Raw genomic sequence first — 19,829 nt, forward strand, 5'->3', positions numbered from 1 at the left:
CAGTAGAGAGATTGCACCCTGCCCCCCACAAATCCCTCCCCTTCCCCCTCCCAGACTCCGCCCGCCCCCGCCCCTATTGTGGGTGGTGCAGGGGACTCCTCCCCCAAGACCGCTTTTCCCGGTTGGGGGTCCACTCTCGGGGGCGCCAGGCACTCTTTCCAGCTTTGGAGTTGGAAACAGCACGTGTTTAGTGAGGTTAAAGGGTGTCTCGGAATGTGTGTTTTGGATCTGGTGTAGGTGAGGTCACGTCTCTCTTCAGACACCCCGACCCTTCTGGGCCTGACGCGCTCCTCGCTCTGAACCGCGGGACACACCGGTGGGCTAGGGCGAGGTAAAGGCGGGCTCTTCCAGGGCCACCTAGGACCACCTGTAGAATCTGTGTGTCAACTCCTTTGTCCTCAGAGCCACTTCAGTGGCCGCTCCTTTAAGCGAGGAGGCTCACTTGGGGTGTTTCCCGGGTCCCCTTTCCCGTTCCCCAGCCCCCTCCTGGCCCTCCTCCCCTACCAACCCAAAGGTAGCAGCGCTGAGAGCCCGGGGCTCGGCGCCAGCCGCCTCCTCACTTCCCATTGGCTGAGAGCGCCGGGAAAGCGGTCACGTGGGGGCGCGGCAGTCCAGCTCCGGGGCCGCCATCTTGGCGGAAAGTTTGGGGGGAGAGCGGTTGGGGGCGCGGAAGGAGGCGAGGTTCCGGGGGTGGGGCGGCTAGGAGGGGAGAGGGCAAGCGGGCCGCGGCGAGCCAGGCGGTCGCGGCGGAGGAGGAGGAGGAAGAAGGGGCGGCGGGGGTGCGGCCGCCGACGGGAGCTCCTCCCCCGTTCCCTCACCCCCCTCAGTTCAGCTCCTCGAGCCCCGGGCGGGGCGGGGGGACGTGGAGCGGGGAAGGGCGGGGAAGCCGCCCCTACTCAGTTTGGAGCGCACCCCAGCTGCCAGCGCTCGCGGCTTGCAGGAACTTTGTGGTGGCGCCGCAGGTGTGGGGGCCCGCGGAGGTGTGTATGTGGGGAGTGAGGGCGTCGCGGAGAGCGGCCGCAGCCCTGTCCGGCCCCCGCTGGAGTAGCCCCGTGGAAGCGAGCCAGGAGAAAGGCAAGCGAGAGGAGGGGGCCAGAGCAGAGTGGGGTGATCAGCCCAGCTTGTCCTGTGTCGGAGCGCTTTACAGTCGCTGCAGGCTTAGGGGCCAAGGGTCGGAGCGCCTCTGCACCCTCCAGTAGCAGGTGGGGAATATGCATACTTCAGCCGGGGGAGGGGTGGCCTCACGGTTAGGCATTTAGTACCCTTTGGAGAGGGAGCAGCTTTCGAGGAGAATTTGGAAGCGGGCTTCTCTGCTCTTAATTTGCAGGGGTACCCACCCTTAGGTAGGAGCTTTTTAGATTGACTTGACACTGCTGGATTTTGAGGTTTTTTCTTTCACTTGGGAAAACTTCGCCAGGTGGCCTTTTCAGACAGGGCTGGGAGTTTTTCGACTTGAGATTGGGGTTGGGGGTGGGGTTGGGGATGGGAATGCTAGTTTAACTAAGACTCTGTTCTTTACTTTAGTTGTCTCCGTTCTGTCTTATGTTTTTAAAGGTGTGTGCCCCCTTCCTGATAGTGGAGAAAAATGCCGGTCCGGAAGCAAGGTGAGAATGTATTTCAGAACTCTCCTGCTAGTGTCACTTGCTTTTATGTGTGTATGATTTGTGATTGCTGTGTTTTAAAAATGTTTGTTTAGCTCTGATCAGACGGCATCATCCTAGCCTTAGTACTCAGGGAATCTAAGCCGCCTATCCTTAGAAGATGGAAACACTTAAATATTTTTCAAACTTTTTTTTTTGACATCTCTCTAGTGACTAGAGAGGCAGTTAATTGTGTTTCCTCCGAATTGTCTTTTCAAAAACTCTGAATCAGTGTTTTAGTATTTTACTTTTTCATTATTACTAAACACTGTTTTGTGAATAGATGTGGGATCCTGGCTAAGAACTAGTATTTTGAAACATTTAAGATTTGGATTATGATGACAAGTTGTAGATAGATAATTGCTTTTTCATATCAAATCACTTGAAGCTGTGTTAACGAATATTTGATCAAACAGTCTTATTGTGGTAGACTCTAGCCCACATTTATTACAAAGTGCTCACCTTCCTCCTTTTTCTGTGACATATGATTAACATTTTTTGATTATTTCAGGGAATGTACGTGTGTGAACATAGTAGCATTGATTGACCTAGAGGATTTGGGGAAGTGTTCAGATATCTCACAGATTATTTGCATAAATAGTGTGTAATACATCTATATGTGTAATTTTAATCAGAATCTGCTTTTCTTCTCAGACACCCAGAGAGCACTGCACCTTTTGGAAGAATATCGTTCGAAACTAAGCCAAACTGAAGACCGACAGCTCAGAAGTTCCATAGAACGGGTTATTAACATATTTCAGAGCAACCTCTTTCAGGCTTTAATAGGTGGGAATTAAAACTTTATTTGTGATCATTATGTGTCAAGTAGACTTAATGCTCCTCTGAATTAATTTATTTTAAACTTAACAGAGTGATGTACTTGGTTCTCTGTTAGGAATTCAGTAACAGTTACTGAACATCCAGTGAGTTGTATGTCTGATAGGCCTATATCATTTCCAAAAATACCTAATAACCAAGAAAACCTTTCATTATGATTATTTCAGTGATCTTTGGTGACAGTATTTTAATATCCTAGCATTAACTATTAAAAGATAGAGAAATTGCAAGAATGTTTCAGGATCCAGAAGACAAGACTGAATAACTTAATTGTTAGCTTGTTTCTGTGTTTGACTTTTGTTTCTCTGGAGTTCCTCAAAATGTTCGAAGAGTTCTGCTATGTTTGAGGACATACATCTCCTTAATATGGACTTTTGTTTAAACTCAGCATTCTTAGAGTCAGAATTTTAGACCTGGAAAATTATCTTAGAGGTGATGTCATTTTGTCTAATATTATATTATAGACAAGAACATTGAAACAATATTATTCACAGCTAACTTAAATTTAAGGTTGTGCATTGTTTTAATAAAGGAGAACTGGACAAATAGTTAAAAAGCCCTAAATTCTATTTTTTACATTGCCATTAATTGAATGATATTATACAAGTTATTTAACCTTTCCTAGGTCAGTAATATACTGTAGAATGTAAGTTCAGTAGAACAATGGTTTTTAGCCCTCCTTCCCACCTGATTTTTAAAGTAGCTAGATTCTTTTTTTAAAACAAAGTCTTATATTTTGTACACAATTCCCAATTTATGAAGCAAGATGATTTGTCTGTGGCCTCTAAGTACCTGGAAAGTGTGTAAACTGCCAAACTAGAAAATTTGTTCCTTCCAATTCTAAGAACGAAATGTTTTAAAATTAATCATTGCCTATATAAATAAGATATGTACTTCATTACATTTGTTTCCTTAGTAACTTCCAAGTTGGTATGATCTAATTAATATCTATTGATAGAGTAACTTAAGATGTTTGTGGACTACCTTTAAGTTAGTGTACCCTGTCAAAAAACCTTACTGCTAAATTGATACTCTGTCAAATTTGTTTAAAATTAAAGATTTTGGGGCACCTAGGTGGCTCAGTTGGTTGAGAGTCTGACTTCGGCTCAGGTTGTGATCTTATGGTTTATGGGTTTGAGCCCCACATCAGGCTCTGTGCTGACAACTTGCTCAGAGCCTGGAGATTGCTTTGGATTCTGTGTCTCCTCTCTCTGCCCCTCCCCTGCTCATGGTCTCTCTGTCTCTCAAAAATAAATCAATGTAAAAAATTAAAATTAGAGAGTTGAAGGAAGACCACTCAGTACACCTGAATACTTTAAAAATATCTAACACTATCATAGACTTTATTTACTTTCTTAAAAGTTTTAATGTTTATTTTTGAGTGGGTTAGGGGCAGGGAGACAGAAACACAGAATCCAAAGCAGACTCCAGGTTCTGAGCTGTCAGCATGGAGCCCAATGTGTGGGGCTGAAACCCAGGAACTGTGAGATCATGACCTGAGCAGAGTCAGGAGGTTTTAACCACCTGAGCCACCCAGGTGCCCTATTATCATAGACTTTAAAAAAAACATATACAAGAATAGAGAGAACAATATAATTAATTGATACGTAAGTAACAAGATAATTAACCTATTTTCAAAAATTACCAACGTTCTGTCTTTTGTTTAAACAGATGGACGTTTTTTACATTTCAGTTTCTAAGCACTTGACATTTAAGGTCCAAATGTATGATCAAACTGGATTCCTCTGACAAAACAACAAAAGAGGAAGGGAAACATTTTTAGTTATTTGGTTTTCTAAATCAACCTTAAACTTAGGAAAGTTTTATTTAGTAGAGTCACTGTTTAGAAAAAAAATAGTATGATTTCTATGACCTCGTTTACCTATAGATAGATAGGTGTAGTCCCTGTCTTTGTGAAGCTGGGACGTAAGAAATAAATGGTTAGTGAAGTAAATAGAATTTACATTTCTTAGATTTCTCTGTAGATTGGCAGTAGGTTTGCTGTGTTTGGAGGGATTTTTAAAATATATTCTTCCTTGTGTGTTTTGAATGTTTATATGTGCTTATATGTGATTGAATTCTAATAGAATTAGTTTTCTGACAAGTTTGTATTTGTTGATCTTCTTTGTCCTGTATAATTTCATTGGTTGTGATATTTAGATTTGCTTATATTTTAATGTTTAGTAGGATATGATATCAAATTTTGGCGTAAGAAAGGTAATATATTTTAGGGGTTTTGAAACAAGTGAATTTTTTTTTTTTTTTTTTTTACAAATAGTTTATTGTCAGATTAGTTTCCACATAACACTCAGTGCTCATCCCCACAAGTGTCCTCCTCCGTGCCCATCCCCCCCCCCCCCCACATCCATCAGTCCTCAGTTTTTGTCAGCATTCAAGAGTCTCTCATGGTTTGCCTCTCTCCCTTTCCCCCACCATTTCCCCCCTCCTTCTCCCCCTTGTTCCTCCGTCAAGTTCCTCCTAATCCTCCTATACGTGCAAACATATGATATTTGTCCTTCTCTGGCTGACTTATTTCGCTCAGCATAACACCCTCAAGGTCCATCCATGTTGCTACACATGGCCAGATTTCATTGTTTCTCATTGCCAAGTAGTATTCCATGGTATAGATAAACCACATCTTCTTGATCCATTCATCTGTTGATGGACACTTAGGCTCTTTCCATGTGAAACAAGTGAATTTAGTAGATATTTTTATGTGTTTCCATACTGTAATTGAATTAATTGTTGACACTACTTAAATTAATAAATGCATTCTTTTGTGTTTGCTGAAATTGGGTTAATCTATTAACCTTTGTTACTTTTTTCAGTCTGAAAATTTTTAGGTCAGTTAAGATTTTCCTTTTACACTTGTACCATTGTTCATGAAAAGCACACAGTACTTTACACGTCTAAATCGCCCTGAGCTACTCTAGAGTCTATTGTGTTCATAGTATGTGCTGAAAAATCTTGGATTAACTTTTTCCTTTATTAGATGGCACTTTTTTTTTCTGAGCTAGTACCTGTGGACCATTGGATTAAAGAGACATCGGTATTGACAACCTGAATTGTTTCATAGTTTGGTGCTTAGGTTCTCGATTGCTTGAGTTTGGAAATCCTCTCTGTAAGCTATAGTGAATTATGTACTTACTTCTTTGGATTTGCTGTCTGCATAATTATTTATATATTCTTTGAACAGGTAGTTTGTATTGACTGTTTTCATGCATTTAAGAGAAGTTTACGTTGGGTGCTGGGGTTTTGATGCTATAGAAATGTTGATTTATTTTCTCCGTCCCTCTATAGTTGATACCTTATATAGATTAGGTTTCTGGTACCCTGAGGTTATTCAGAGGAACAAGCCTGTATATATCGCATTATATCTGTTGTAAGATTACAGTTTTTAAATATTTTAATATCTTTAAATTTGGGATACACTTTATGACTGATGTATGTTGGAAATGGTTTTACATTCTTAGTGGCACATGATAGAATGGTACATCTTAGAATTGACGTCCTCATTTCAATGAAATATGGCAATCATTGTCCTAGCTCTGATGTTTGCTAGTATCTTTGAAGGATGGCTTGAAGATTTAAAAATTACTGAACGTAGAAAAGTTTTTATTAACTTTTGAGTTTCAGCTGATAAGTTGTTTCTTTAGACCTGAATATTTAAAGTTATATCTAAAAAAAAAAAAAAGTCCATGAACTATACATTTCTTTAAACTTTATTCTCCAAATATCTGGTGATTATCTTTGTGTAAATGGGAGATAAAGTCTGTCTAATTTTAATCCTTGATTTAGGTAAGAACATTGAAAGGTTAATATATTTGATTTTGTATTCTCATTTTCTGCACTTAAATTTGAAAAATTTATAAATAAGTAGACTGGGTGTTGTTTGATTACAGGTCAGAGCCCAGGTGTTCAGGTCCAACAGGGTTTGAGGTTATTTATGATTTTTAGGTTTGTCTGGGGTCTGAGGTGACCTTTGTAGTCTTCAAAGATTTCATACCAGTCTAGACCCTGGGGGTTACTTATGGGATCAGAGAATTCTGTTTTTCTTGAGCACAGAAGAACCTGGGTTCAAGATCAGGCTAATTTTAGAGACTTGAGTAAGTTGATTCATGGGGTTTGTATAGTTTGTCTGCAATAAATAGCAAGCTTATTTTAATGCAGTGTTTTATGTTAGTTATGAGATTTTTCAAAATGAAGATGGATTATGTAATGACACTGTCCATTTCTAAGATTTTTTGACTTCTTTATTTGTTGCTATTCTTTTAACTCCTGAGTTTCACTCAGCCTTGTTATCATGGTAAAGGACAATTGAGTTTGTAGGTACTGGCTTTCAAAAGTATGACTTTTAAAAAAAATGAACAAAACTCAGCCACTTTTTAAAAACATTTTTTTAAATGTTTATTTTTGAGACAGGGACAGAGCATGAATGGGGGAGGGGCAGAGAGAGAGGGAGACATAGAATCTGGAGCAGGCTCCAGGCTCTGGGCTGTCAGCACAGAGCCCAATGCAGGTCTCAAAGCCACGAATGGTGAGATCATGACCTCAGCCAAAGTTCGACGTTTAACCGACTTAGCCACCCAGGAACCCCTTAAACACTTTTAAATGTATAGTTCAGTAGTGTTAAGTACATTGTTGCAAAAACAGTTCAGTACTTATTCATCTTGCAAAACCAGAATTCTACACACTCTCCTTTTCCTTCTGCCCTCAGTCTCTGGTAGCTACCATTGGACTTTCTGTCTCTGATTTTGACTACTGTAAATAACTTACATAAGGGGACTCATATAGTATTTGTCTTTCTGTATCTAACTTATTTCACTTAATGTAGAGCTCTTCCATGTTGTAGCATGTAACGGAATTTCCTTCCTATTTAAGGCTGATTTATTTTACTGTATCTATATATACCATATTTTGTTTATCCATTCAGTCTTTGATGGACATTTGGGGTGTTTTCATCTCTTGGCTATTGTGAATAGTGCTGCTTTGAACATGGGTGTGTAAATATCTCTTTGAAAAACTGCTTTCAATTTTTGGGATACCCAGAAGTTGGATTATAGGATCATATGGCATTTATATTTTTAATTTTTTGAGGATACCATACTGCCTTCCATAGCAGTTGCATTATTTTACAGTCCCACCGACAGTGCACAAGGGTCCCAGTTTCTCCATATTCTTGCCAATACTTGTTATTTTCAGGTTTTTTTGATACACTAATGGGTATGAGAATATGACTCCTTTTTAAGTGCATGTAAAAAATAATAATTGCTGACGTTTCATTGAGTACTTTCTGTGTGTAATGCAAGTGTCTCATTTGTTGTTACAATCCTATGAAGCGTATGTTCATCCATGAGGTGATTATATGAATTTATAGATTAGCAAAGTAGGCACTGAGAGATTACATATCTTGTTCAAGGGCCCTCAGATACTAAATTGTGGAGCCAGAATCTGAACTCAGGCTGAATCCAGAGCTTCTCACCTTACATTAAGTGAAATATTTTAATGTGATAAAGAACACTAACAAGCATGGTGAACATAGATGGTGATCTCTAGGTTCAGTGATTTTAAGTTTTTACTTTGAAGGATAATATTTATGGTGGGATGATATTTATAATTATGGAATTTACATATTTTGGAAAGTGTATTTAGTAATCAAGGTTTGTGCACTTCTAACTGTGATGGTAAAATGTCAAAATTTCTTAAATTTTTTTTGTTTCTTATTGGTCCCAGTGATACAGTATTTTAGTTTGTGAGTTATTTCATTAGTGTGACTTTGCAGGCTAGGTTTGAGAAAGGAAAACATTTATTACAGGCTATGGGTCATTTTATTGGCTAAAACTTTATAGAATTGGAGGCAAGTTTTATTAACTTTTCAGTTGGTGATTTTGATTGAATTGAATTGTTATTTATATGCTAATAGTTTTCCTTACTACTGCTCTGAAGCAGTGCTTTGATTATGTTGAATCTGGTTGAATTCACTTTGGAACCTTGTAATCAAAGAGCTGTAAAAGCATTTGTAAATATTTCTTCTAGTATAAGCAATTTCACCTATGTAGGGTCAAGTTTTTCCCACCAAATTTTTTCTTTTCTTTTTTTTTCTTAAATAGTTATTGTCAAGCTGGTTTCCATATAATACTCATTGCTCATCCCAACAAGTGACCTCCTCCATGCCCATCACCCCCCTTCCCCTCTCCTCCACCCCCATCAGCCCTCAGTTTGTTTTAAATTTTTTCTTTCCTAAATTATTTTTCCAGTATAGTTTAGGACTGGGTATTTCATTTATTTGTCATGTCTCTTTAGTCTGGGCACATTTCCATAGCTTGGTTTTCTATGACATTGACAGTTTTCAAGAATACAGTTCCCTATTGCTTTTATTTTTTTATATAATGTTTCTAATTTTGGGTTTATCTGGTGTTTGCTTGTGATTAGATTCAGGTTATGTATTCCCTAGGGTTCTGTGCATTCAGAGGTACAAGATGTCTTCCCTTCATTGGTGTTGTTAATTTTGATCACCCAGTTAGGGTATCTGATTACTCTATAATTAGTGTATTTTCCTTGCATCTTATAAGCAGTATGTGGGGGGTGACACTTCAACACGATATATATGCCTTGTTCTTTAGCAAAATTTCCACCTAGACTTCGTTTCCATTGATGATGCTTACCTGAACCAGTTTTTACTATGTTGAAAATGAAAATTGAAAAATGGAAATTTTATAACAGTAGCACTTTTCTACGTTTTCCAATTAACGCTTGGCATTTTACTGTAAGAGCCCTCCTCTCCCATTTATGTATCTGTATGTGTCTGTATCATTTTTCTTTTAATCATTGATACTTTATTACTATCGATAATGATTTTGGTGCTCAGATTGTTTCTCATTCATCTGGTGAGAAGTCTCTCAAGCTTGCTGTTATGTCCTTATCACATGCCCCAATTATTTTGGGTACTTTGTCATTTTTTTGGCATAACAAGGTATTCTAGATTCATCTTGCCCAGCCTTGGAATCAGCCATTTTCTGAGAAGTTCTAGTTCCTTTTGATACATTCCTTATTTTAAGGAATATGTGTGTGAAAATACTCTGTTAGTTAAATAGTATTTAAAGTATTGAAATAACTTATTTTTGGACATTGGCTTGACATTGTCCTGTTTCTAGTGTGCAAAACACAAATTGTAATACATACTTTGAATTTTTATAGAATATTCTTTTTGGGGATCAAAATAGCTTTTTAAATGTATGTATGTACGTAGGTTTAGAAGAAAGCAGAGTATCTATTCTTGAGTAGACTTGACTGTTGCATATTTTAATTTATGAAAACATTGTGCTTGCTTTTAGTCAATTAACTGATAGAAATTTTTCCCTCTAGAATCGCTGGGTTATATTTTAGTGTTTTTAGCTTTTGAATAGCCTAACTCTCCAAAATGGAATTTATTATAAAAAAAATAATGTATATTCCATGTAAAACATTTAAGATCAGCTAAATGTACCGATATAAACTATTATCAAGAAAATTCTCACACCAAGGGTAACTTCCTTCTTCCATAGGGTGAATATCCTTCTAGATTGTTATTCTTTATGTATTCATACATACTTTCATTTTGTAAAACAAATTCCCTACATAAGTAAAACAATTGTTTCCTATATGCAAATGGATATTTTTTTAAAATTTTTTTTTAATGTTTTATTTATTTCTAGGAGAGAGAGAGACAGCGTGAGCAGGGGAGGGTCAGAGAGAGAGGTAGTGACAGACTCTGAAACAGGCTCCAGGCTCTGAGCTGGCTGTCAGCACAGAGCCCAACGCGGGGCTCGAACCCACGAACCGCGAGATCACGACCTAAGCGAAAGTCGGACGCTTAACCGACTAAGCCACCCAGGCGCCCCAACAAATGGATATTTAAAATCAGTGTGTAAAGTGAAAAATTGCATCAGATTAAAATTACTCTTATTTTTTTAATTTTTAAAATTTTTTTTATTTTTTAATGTTTTTTATTTATTTGTAGAAGAGAGAGACAGCGTGAGCAGGGGAGGGTCAGAGAGAGAGGGAGTCACAGACTGAAACAGGCTCCAGGCTCTGAGCTGGCAGTCAGCACAGAGCCCGACGTGGGGCTCGAACCCACGAACCGCGAGATCATGACCTAAGCGAAAGTGAAAGTCGGACGCTTAACTGACTAAGCCACCCAGGCGCCCCTGATTAAAATTACTCTTGAAAATCCTTCTGGAATTTAACATTGTCTCTCATTAACTGCAGTATAGTTGTTTTTTTCTCTAGTGGAAAGAAATCATTGTTTCTTCAGTCGGGCAGCAGACGTAGTAGTTGGCTTGTGTTTGAGAAATCTCTTGTACAAAAGCACATAATTCTAGAATCCAACTCAGTGCAGTGAGATATGGAGATGTTTAATTTATTAGAGGCAAATGAAAACGGAGTCTACCTGAGAGAACAGTCTTCTCCCTTCTCGTTTTTTATGTGTTATGACTTAAGGGTGGGCTAATAGGTAGAATTGTCCTTTTTGATGAAGGGAGGTGTTGAAGTTAGATTTTCTTAAGTGTGTATAGTGTGTATATACATATTAACTTTTCATCTCTCAACTTCTCATTGGATATCTTTCCATATTAGTAGGTTTGTGCTGTTTTAAATTGCTGTATTTACATTGTTATAGATTTAGTGTAGTTTTATTAATGATTTCCTGGGAGCACTTAGGTATATAATTTTTCTGTATTACAAACAACATTGTATTTGTATATGCCTCTTTGTTCTACATCATTTATTGTATCCTTTGGGTAAATTCCTAGAAATGAATTGCTTGGTAAAAAGGGATTTGCATTTTAAAAGGCTTTTGATGTATTAAAAAGGTTCTATTCAATTTAATTTGTAGATACTATGTGGAATAACAACGAATTCACTATACCTTGAACAGTACAAGTATTTTCCATCTTTTTAATATTTACTAATCTGATAGGTGAAATACACTTTTAGTCATTTTGATATTTTATTATAGATTTGTTTGATTAAAGAAATAATGATATAAGAATTTTCAATGATGTAAGAATTTTCTTTCTTTTTTAATGTTTCGAGAGAGATTATGCGAGAGTGTTGAGGGGAGGGGTAGAGAGAAGGGGTACGGAGGATCTGAAGTGGGCTCTGCATTGACAGCAGGAGCCTGTTGTGGGGCTTGAATTCAGGAATCGTGAGATCATGGCCTGAGCTGAAGTCGAATGCTCAAATGACTGAGCCACCTAGGCACCCCAGTGTAAGAATTTTCTTACATCATTCATTTTAATTTCTCTTGTGAATTATTTGTTCATGTCATTTGCCACTCCCACTACCTTTACCCCCTTTTTCTTAGTATAAAATCATGAGGTATAACATCTACATTAGGAGTATCAACTTCGTCTGTCATGTAAGTTGCAAATAGCTTCCCTTGTTTGTCATTTGTTTTTAAACTTTGATTTTTAAGAAAACCTGTGTTTAGATTTAACAGTATTCTTTGTGCTTTTTGTCCTTGGTATCATGCTTAGAACAGCTTCTCTATTCTTAAAATTATAAAAATGTTCACCTGTATTCAGATTCTTTTTAAAATTTTTTTTTATGTTTGTTTATTTTTGAGACAGAAACAGAACCCAGGTGCCCCTCAAATTCTTTTCGTAGCATCTCTATTATTTAAACAAAATTAGTTTGGGGTGCTTGGGTGGCTCAGTCAGTTAAGTGTCTGACTTTGGCTTATGTCATGATTTCACGGCTCTTAAGTTCCAGCCCTGCGTTGGGCTCTGTGCTGACAGCTCAGACCCTGGAGCCTGCTTGGGATTCTATGTCTGACTCTCTCTGCCCCTCCCCGACTCACCAGATTTATTAGTGTTTATAGCAAAATTGAAAGAAGGTACATAGATTGTGTACTTCCTGCCTCCACAGATACACAGCTTTCCCCATTATCAACATCCCTTACCAGAATGGTACATTTATTACAATTAACAGACTTAACCTAGGCACATCATTATCCCCAAAAGTCCATAGTTTACCTTAGTGTTCATTCTTCATATTATATATTCTGTAGGTTGAAGCAAATGTATAATGAGATGTATCCACCATTGTAATATCAAACAGTGTAGTTTACCCTAACAATTCTGTGTACTCTGCTTATTGTCTCTTTGCCACTTCCAACCCTGGCAATCACTGATGTTTTTACTGTTTCCGTTAGTTCTACCTTTTCAAGGATGTTGTATGGTTGGAATCACACGGCATATATTTCAGGTTCTTCTACATCTTTTTATGGGTTGATGCTCTTTTATTTTTTAAGTGCTGAATAATATTCCATTGGATGTATTCAGTTTGTTTATCTATTCACCTATTGAATGATATCTGGGTTGCTTCTAAGTTTTGGCAGTTACGAATAAAGCTGTTGTAAACATCTGTGTGCAGGTTTTTGTGTGGACATAAATTGTCATCGCGTTTGGGTAAATATCAAGGACCATGATAGCTGGATTGATGGTAGGATTATGTTTAATTTTGTAAGAAACCACCAAACTGTTTTGCAAAGTGGCTGTGTCATTTTGCATTCCCACCAGCAATGAATGAGACTTCCTCTTGTTCCATATCCTTGTTAGCATTTGGTATTGTCAGTGTTCTCTATTCTGGCCATTCTAATAGGTGTATAGTTGTATCTCATTGGTATTTTAATGTTCATTTCCCTGATGACATATGTGGGCCATTTTTTCATATGCTTTTTTACCATCTGTATATTTGTTTTGCTGGGGTTAAGGTCTTTTTAAATTATTTTTTCCATGAAATAAGGTATTATTTTCTCATATATTATAGATGTTGCCGATACTATGTTAAATTATTACAGGTTCTTGACTATTTAGACTTCCTACTCTGATCCTTGTTTCTTTAGTTTGAGAAATGTTTGTTGAGTATTTCTGTTTGGGATGATAAAAGTTGTAACTAAAAGCTAGGAAACTTTTTCCTCAACGTCCTTTGAGGGTGTTTCTGGAATTTTGTACTTCCCTTATTCCTAGTGTTTTGCAAACTTTGAATTCTGCAAGAAAATAACAAAGAAAAATGAAAATGTTTTAAAGTTTTACTTAAATTTGGAGAGTTCTGAAATATGTGATCTTAGAAATTTCCTGAAAAAATATATTTTTTGGTAATAGGAATGATTCTTCTCTGTTTTGTTGGACTAGTTTACGTGCCCAAGATTAATTTAGAATTTTTAATTCTTTTGAAATTTTCTATTTTTCCATTGTTTCTATGTTTCTAATTTATATTTGGTAAGTGTTGTAGCTTTGTGACTTTATAATTTAGATCTTTGTTCAGGAACTGCACTTGTGGGAACCCAGTTTAGTTCAGAACAGAGAAAGCACTTGCTAGACTATAAATGGCAAATAGGAATGGACTATGGTATGACTGATCCAGTAAACTCAACAGAGTTAATGTTTCCAATTGTGAAACAACTCAAGGGTAGTTTTCTCTAATATATGTTTTAGTATTCCTGCATTTTCTTGTATTCAAAGAGTGATGCTCAACACAGAATTGAAAGCAGGCTCCACGCTCTGAGCTGTCAGCACAGCCTGATGCGGGGCTCAAACTCATGAACCGTGAGATCATGACCTGAGCCAAAGTCTGCCACTTAATCAACTGAGCCATCCAGGTGCCCCTAGAAATCTACCATCTTAAATCTACCTGCTTTAAAATGTTGTTTTATGATTTTTAAGTGTTACATATTTTTACTCAGTTTTCTTCATCTCTCAAAGACATTTTTGTTATGTCATCTTTTAATTCTTTTATTTCTCTTCTAAAACATATTCCCTCCATTACTATTCATTGATTGAATATCTTTAATTCTTTGTTTTCATAAGTTGGTTTTTTGAGAATAACTTGGAATGTCAGATTTTAGCATGTTAAACAGATTTTCAAGAACTAGGAGAGATTGGGATTATACTAGAATTTGTTTTTGTTAAATTTGAGTTCTATTTGTAGTGGTAACATCTGTTTTATTTTAGGCTACATATCTTATGGAACTCAGTGTTATACTCCCAGTTTAGAAAAATCTAAAGAAAAAATAGAAAGTAATGTTTTGAGTCTTAGAATGTTATTGTAGAAATACTTTTCTTGTCACAGTGACATCTTAACTTTTTCTTTGCTAAATCTGTATACTTATGATCCGTGGTATATTTATTTTTGACATATAAAATGTAGATTATAAAGAACAGGGGCTGCTGATAGCATGGGAAATATGTAAGTACTTTGGATTTATCTCAGTCTGTGTCCAGTTTTTCAAGAGTGTCCTTTTTGATCAGGTGTACCTGTGAAAAATCTTTGTTGATACAACTGAACAAATTGTAATGGATAAACAGTATCTGAAGAAGTGTTACTTTGTTGCTGATTTTTATAGTCTTGAGATACCTTAAAGATGAAGTGTGGTGGACAAATGAAATAAAATGTGTGGAATGATAGTCAAGATGGAATATGGGTCAAAATTAAAGATGTATGTGTATATATATTTATATATTTTAAAGGAAAGTGATGATAACTGTTACAAACTTTCATACCAAAAATGTCACCACACTATACATGTGTTAACAGAAATATTTTAGTACTTCTGCATATGGTTTTAGTTAGCCAAGTGTGGTAACAAATCTCTTTTTAAGCTGGGGATAGATAATAATCTGGTAACAGTCTGGCAGTAGCCGTTTTCCTGACCTCAGTGAGAAACAAAGATTTAAATAGCTAAAATAGATACTATAAAACTTACATATGAAATTCCATGCACTTTACTCATTAAGCTCTGCTAGAATCTCTCTCAGCTTAATTTTTTATTGTGATAAAATATAAAATATACATAACAAAGTTTACCATTTTTAAGTGTATAATTGAAGGCATTAAGTATATTCACATTGTTTTATGACCATCACCACTCTATCTCCTAAACCTTTTCATCATCCCAAACTAAAACTCTGTACCCATTAAACAATAACTCCCCATTCCCTCCTTACTCCAGGCCCTAGTAAGAACTGTTCTTTTTGTTTCTATGATTTTGACTATTCTAGGTACCTCATATAAGTGGAGTCATACAGTATTTGTCTTCTTGTGTCTGGCTTATTCCACTTAGCATAATGTCTTCAAAATCCATCCATTCATCCATGTTGTAGAATGTATCAGAATTTTATTCCTTTTAAAAATTGAATAATGTTACATTGTATATACCACATTTTGTTTCGTAATCATTTATCTCTTGATGAACATAAGGATTTTCACCTTTTGGATACTGTGAATAATGCTGCTGTCATGACTGATGTACAAATCAGTTTTGAATTCTTTAGGATATGTACCCAGGATCTAATGCTGGATCTAATGATGATTCAGTGTTAATATTTTGAAATACTACTGTATGGTTTTCCATAATGGCTACATCATTTTATATTTCTACCAATAATAGACAGGGGTTTAATTTTTCTACATCCTCATCAATACTTGTTATTTTCTGTTTTACTAATAATAGCCATTCTATTGGGTGTTTACTCAGCTTATTTCGTCCTAAGCCTGATTTAGTTAAAGTAATATGAATATTTGATTCTCCAATCCATAAGAGCTCAGATACAGCACATTAGAAAGGACTTTTTAATAGATGAGGCATTTTAATTGATAGTAGCAGGATGTGAGTGAACTTTTGGAAAATTCACATAAGGGAACACTTTATTCCATGATCTTTCTAGATAGTAAAATGTTACTCCAAATTATAGTAGTCTAGATCTCTGTTGTCCTGTATCATAATCACTAGCTTCATGTGGTTATTTAACTAATCATAAATAAAATTATAAATTCAGTCCCTCATTTACACAAGTCACATTTTGAGTGCTCATAGCCATATGTAGTTAGTGGCTACCATATAGTGGCAGCTATAGAACGTTTTGAAAGTTCTTTTGGACAGCACTGATCTAGATATTTGTTAGAGATGTTATTGAAGGGTAACACAGCAATATTTCTATTAAGTGTAGAATAAAAGGTCACAGAAAGTTAAGGTTTCAAACTTGACTTACAATGATGGAAAATATAATAAAAATTTTACATAGTGATATGGGCTGCTTTTCTTGAGATTGTAATCATCCAGTTGCTCAACACTCATTTAGTGTCTTTGGGCATAATTGTACTAGGAGCTCTGGCATATTTTGTTAATAGGAGATACCTCTCCCTCTCTATAGATCTGTAAATATATATCTCCTACTTACATAAAATATGTATTTCTTATATATATGTAGAAATATGTATTTTACTACATAAATGTATAATACTCATATATATGTCTTCTATAAAAGAACATCTGTAATATTTTCTGGAAAATAGTCATATTTAAATTTACCTAATTATCACAGTGTCTTTTATACCTTCCTGCCTCCCCCCCCATCCCCAGTCAAGCCTCAGACATTGTAGTTGGTAGCTATGTCTTTTTTGTTTCTTTTATACAAAAAAATCCTTACTTTCAAACAATTTCTTTCCCTTTTCATTACATTGACTTTCTAAAGAAACTGCTAGTTGTCTTACGGAATGTTCCCTTCTGGATCTGTTTTTTTCCCTTGCTTTTCTGGTGTCATTTAACTTGTTTCTCTAGCAACTGTATGTCCTGTGAACTACGAGTTGGTTCTGAAGGCTTGATTTAGGTTCAGGTTAAACAGCTTTTGGTAAGAACACTTTGTAGCTAATGTTCTGAACTTAAGTTTATTATTTTTTTTCATAATTGTTACATGAGCAGTTTTATATAGTAAGTCATGGTTTATAAAATGATTTCACATAGAATTTTTTTTAGTAATATTCTTCAACCGACTGAGCTACGCAGGTGCCCTCCTATCTCTATTAATATTCTTAACACTCTAAAAGTAGGTTACTTTACAGTTAACTACCTCACTGTGCTGACCTTAGTTTTTATTAGCTCTTTACTTAGAAAGTTCTACAATTCTACTGGTTATTAAGAGGGAATTACTTTGTCTCTACTGTCTTCAGAAATTTTTTAAACGAGATACTAATCTTTTCATCATAGAAATAAGTAAAAGTTATTTTGTCTAAATGTTATTTACAATAATTGTGCATGATTCTCTACAGGATAATGCCCCACCTTTGCTGTTAAATAATACTTTCTCCCCTTTAAAAAATCAACTTAGGGGCGACAGAGTGGCTCAGTCAGTTAAGTGTTTGACTTTGGCTCAGGTCGTGATCTTACTGTTCATGAGTTCAAGCCCCACGTTGGGATCTGTGCTGATAGCTCAGCCTGCTTCAGTTTCTGTGTCTCCCTTTCTCTCTGCCCCTTCCATGCTTGTGCTCTTTCTCTCTGTCTCACAAATAAACATTTTTAAAAAAATCAACTCAAAATATGCCGCTAGGTGAATAAGGAACATAATAGTGGTGAACTTAAACATTCTATAACACTCAGAGCTTCTGAATGGCATGAGTAATCAGTGTTAGTATACTATGTTTATAATAATTTCAGCTGATAGCAGAGTAACTTGATCTTTTAAATTATCCTGTGCAACTTTAAGTAAATGTATGGGTTTTTTAAACAGTTCTGTCATATATCTAATTGATTGTTTCTAAAATAATGTATAATATTAATGTTTTTTGTTTACTTTGGTTAGAAGGACAATTAAAACCACGTGAGGGGTTTATATTGAGGAGATATTGATGGTACAGAGATAAAATATCAGTAATGACTCCTGTCTTCCAAAATTCACAGTAATGGGGGCACCTGAGTGGGCTCAGTTGGTTAAGCACCCGACCCTTGATTTCAGCTCAGGTCATGATCTCACAGTTGTGAGATTGAACCCCACATTGAGCTCAGGTTGGAGGGTGGAACCTGCTTAGGATTCTTTCTGCCCCTCATCTGCACACCTGCTCACGAGCATGCACTCTCTTTCTCTCAAAATAAACTTTTAAGAAAAAAAAAAGACAAAATTCACAGTAATGATATTAGCTACTGTTGGGTAGGAGCTTATTATGTGTCATTGTGCACTTTATATATGCTATTGTGTGCTATATATGACAGTCCTTGTAATGATTCATAATAAGAGGTAAGTTATCAGAAGTTAAGTAACTTGCCTAAACAGGTAGCTACTTTGTGATGGAATAGAGATTTGAAGTCAGCATTGACTTTGAAGTGTAAAGAGCCTGTAACCTTTACATTATGCCCTACTAGTTCTGATATGACCTTGACATAATAAAATGAGAAAATATTCACTTTTTTTTTTTTTTTTTAAGTTTATCTATTTTGAGAGACACAGAGAGCGCAAGCAGGGAAGGACAGAGAGAGATCCGGGAACAGAGAATCCAAAGCAGTCTCTGTCCTGACAGCAGAGAGCCTGATGCGGGGCTTGAGCTCATGAACCATGAGATCATGATCTGAGCCGTAGTCAGATGCTTAACTGCTTAACTGACTGAGCCATCCAGGTACCCCTCACTGTTTTAAGTACATTAGAAGATTGGATTTATTTTACTAATCTAGAGGGAAAGTTTTGGTTTTGAGTTATATTGTTTTAGCAATGCATAGTTTAATTAGGCAATCTAAATAGTTGTGAATTTTTTTCCTTTCTTTACCTTTAGATATTCAAGAATTTTATGAAGTGACCTTACTGGATAATCCAAAATGTATAGATCGTTCAAAGCAGTCTGAACCAATACAGCCTGTGAATACTTGGGAAATTTCTAGCCTTCCAAGCACTACTGTGACTTCAGAAACACTGCCAAGCAGCCTTAGCCCTAGTGTAGAGGTAAGATAAAAAAATTTTCTTGAAGCGGTTTTTCAGTAATCAATTTATTGGGGCTGCTAAGTTTTTCATTTCATTTATTTATTTTGTTTTTTCATTTTATTAAAATGGATATTATGTGGACATATCATGAGATTATAAATATTTTTGAAGAGAAAAGCTCAGAATCTCTGGTGCTTCTTTTTAAAAATGCTGCAAATGGTTTGGAGTCTGAAATACTTGCTTTAGACTATTAAAAGAATACTTTGCATGACAGATCTCAGTAAAATCATACTTTGAAAAGATGGTTTTGGTCTTCTCTTTTTTTTTCTTTTTGAGAAATAGAGTATAGCTTTGTGGTCCTGGGCCACAAAGTTGCTACATTTACTCCAAATATTCTCTGTTTGACTTAAAGGTTATTAAAACTTACTAAAGACTAATTAAGAATTAAAGACTAATCAGTAGGTACCTCTGGGTGGATCAGTCGGTTGAGCCGCCAACTTTGGCTCAGGTCCTGATCTCACAGTTCATGAGTTCAGGCCACTGTGGGGATCTGTGTTCACTGTGTGGAACCTGCTTCAGATCTCTCTTTCTAACCTTGTTCTGCTCAGGTGCACTCGCGCGCTCTCTC

At 36.5% G+C, this 19,829-nt stretch overlaps 1 protein-coding gene across 11 annotated transcripts in view; it reads left to right on the forward strand.

The window, feature by feature from the left end:
* Window positions 1-19,829, forward strand: part of DLG1 (discs large MAGUK scaffold protein 1) — a 289,163-nt gene that overhangs the window by 10,593 nt on the left and 258,741 nt on the right. For 8 of the 11 annotated variants that reach the window (XM_039250838.1, XM_039250827.1, XM_039250831.1 and 5 more), the window contains exons 1-4: window positions 850-1,074; window positions 1,555-1,604; window positions 2,295-2,426; window positions 19,056-19,222. In XM_039250838.1, the coding sequence (XP_039106769.1) occupies window positions 1,586-1,604; window positions 2,295-2,426; window positions 19,056-19,222 (318 nt within the window). In that variant the 5' untranslated portion in view covers window positions 850-1,074; window positions 1,555-1,585. Of the gene's footprint in view, window positions 1-243; window positions 332-849; window positions 1,075-1,109; window positions 1,203-1,554; window positions 1,605-2,294; window positions 2,427-19,055; window positions 19,223-19,829 lie in introns of those variants that run through there. The other 3 variants (XM_039250829.1, XM_039250828.1, XM_039250830.1) reach the window with 3 other exon arrangements.

The sequence above is a fragment of the Hyaena hyaena genome, unplaced genomic scaffold (genome assembly GCF_003009895.1).
Source record: "Hyaena hyaena isolate Hyena2069 unplaced genomic scaffold, ASM300989v1 scaffold_382, whole genome shotgun sequence".
Taxonomy (NCBI): domain Eukaryota; kingdom Metazoa; phylum Chordata; class Mammalia; order Carnivora; family Hyaenidae; genus Hyaena; species Hyaena hyaena.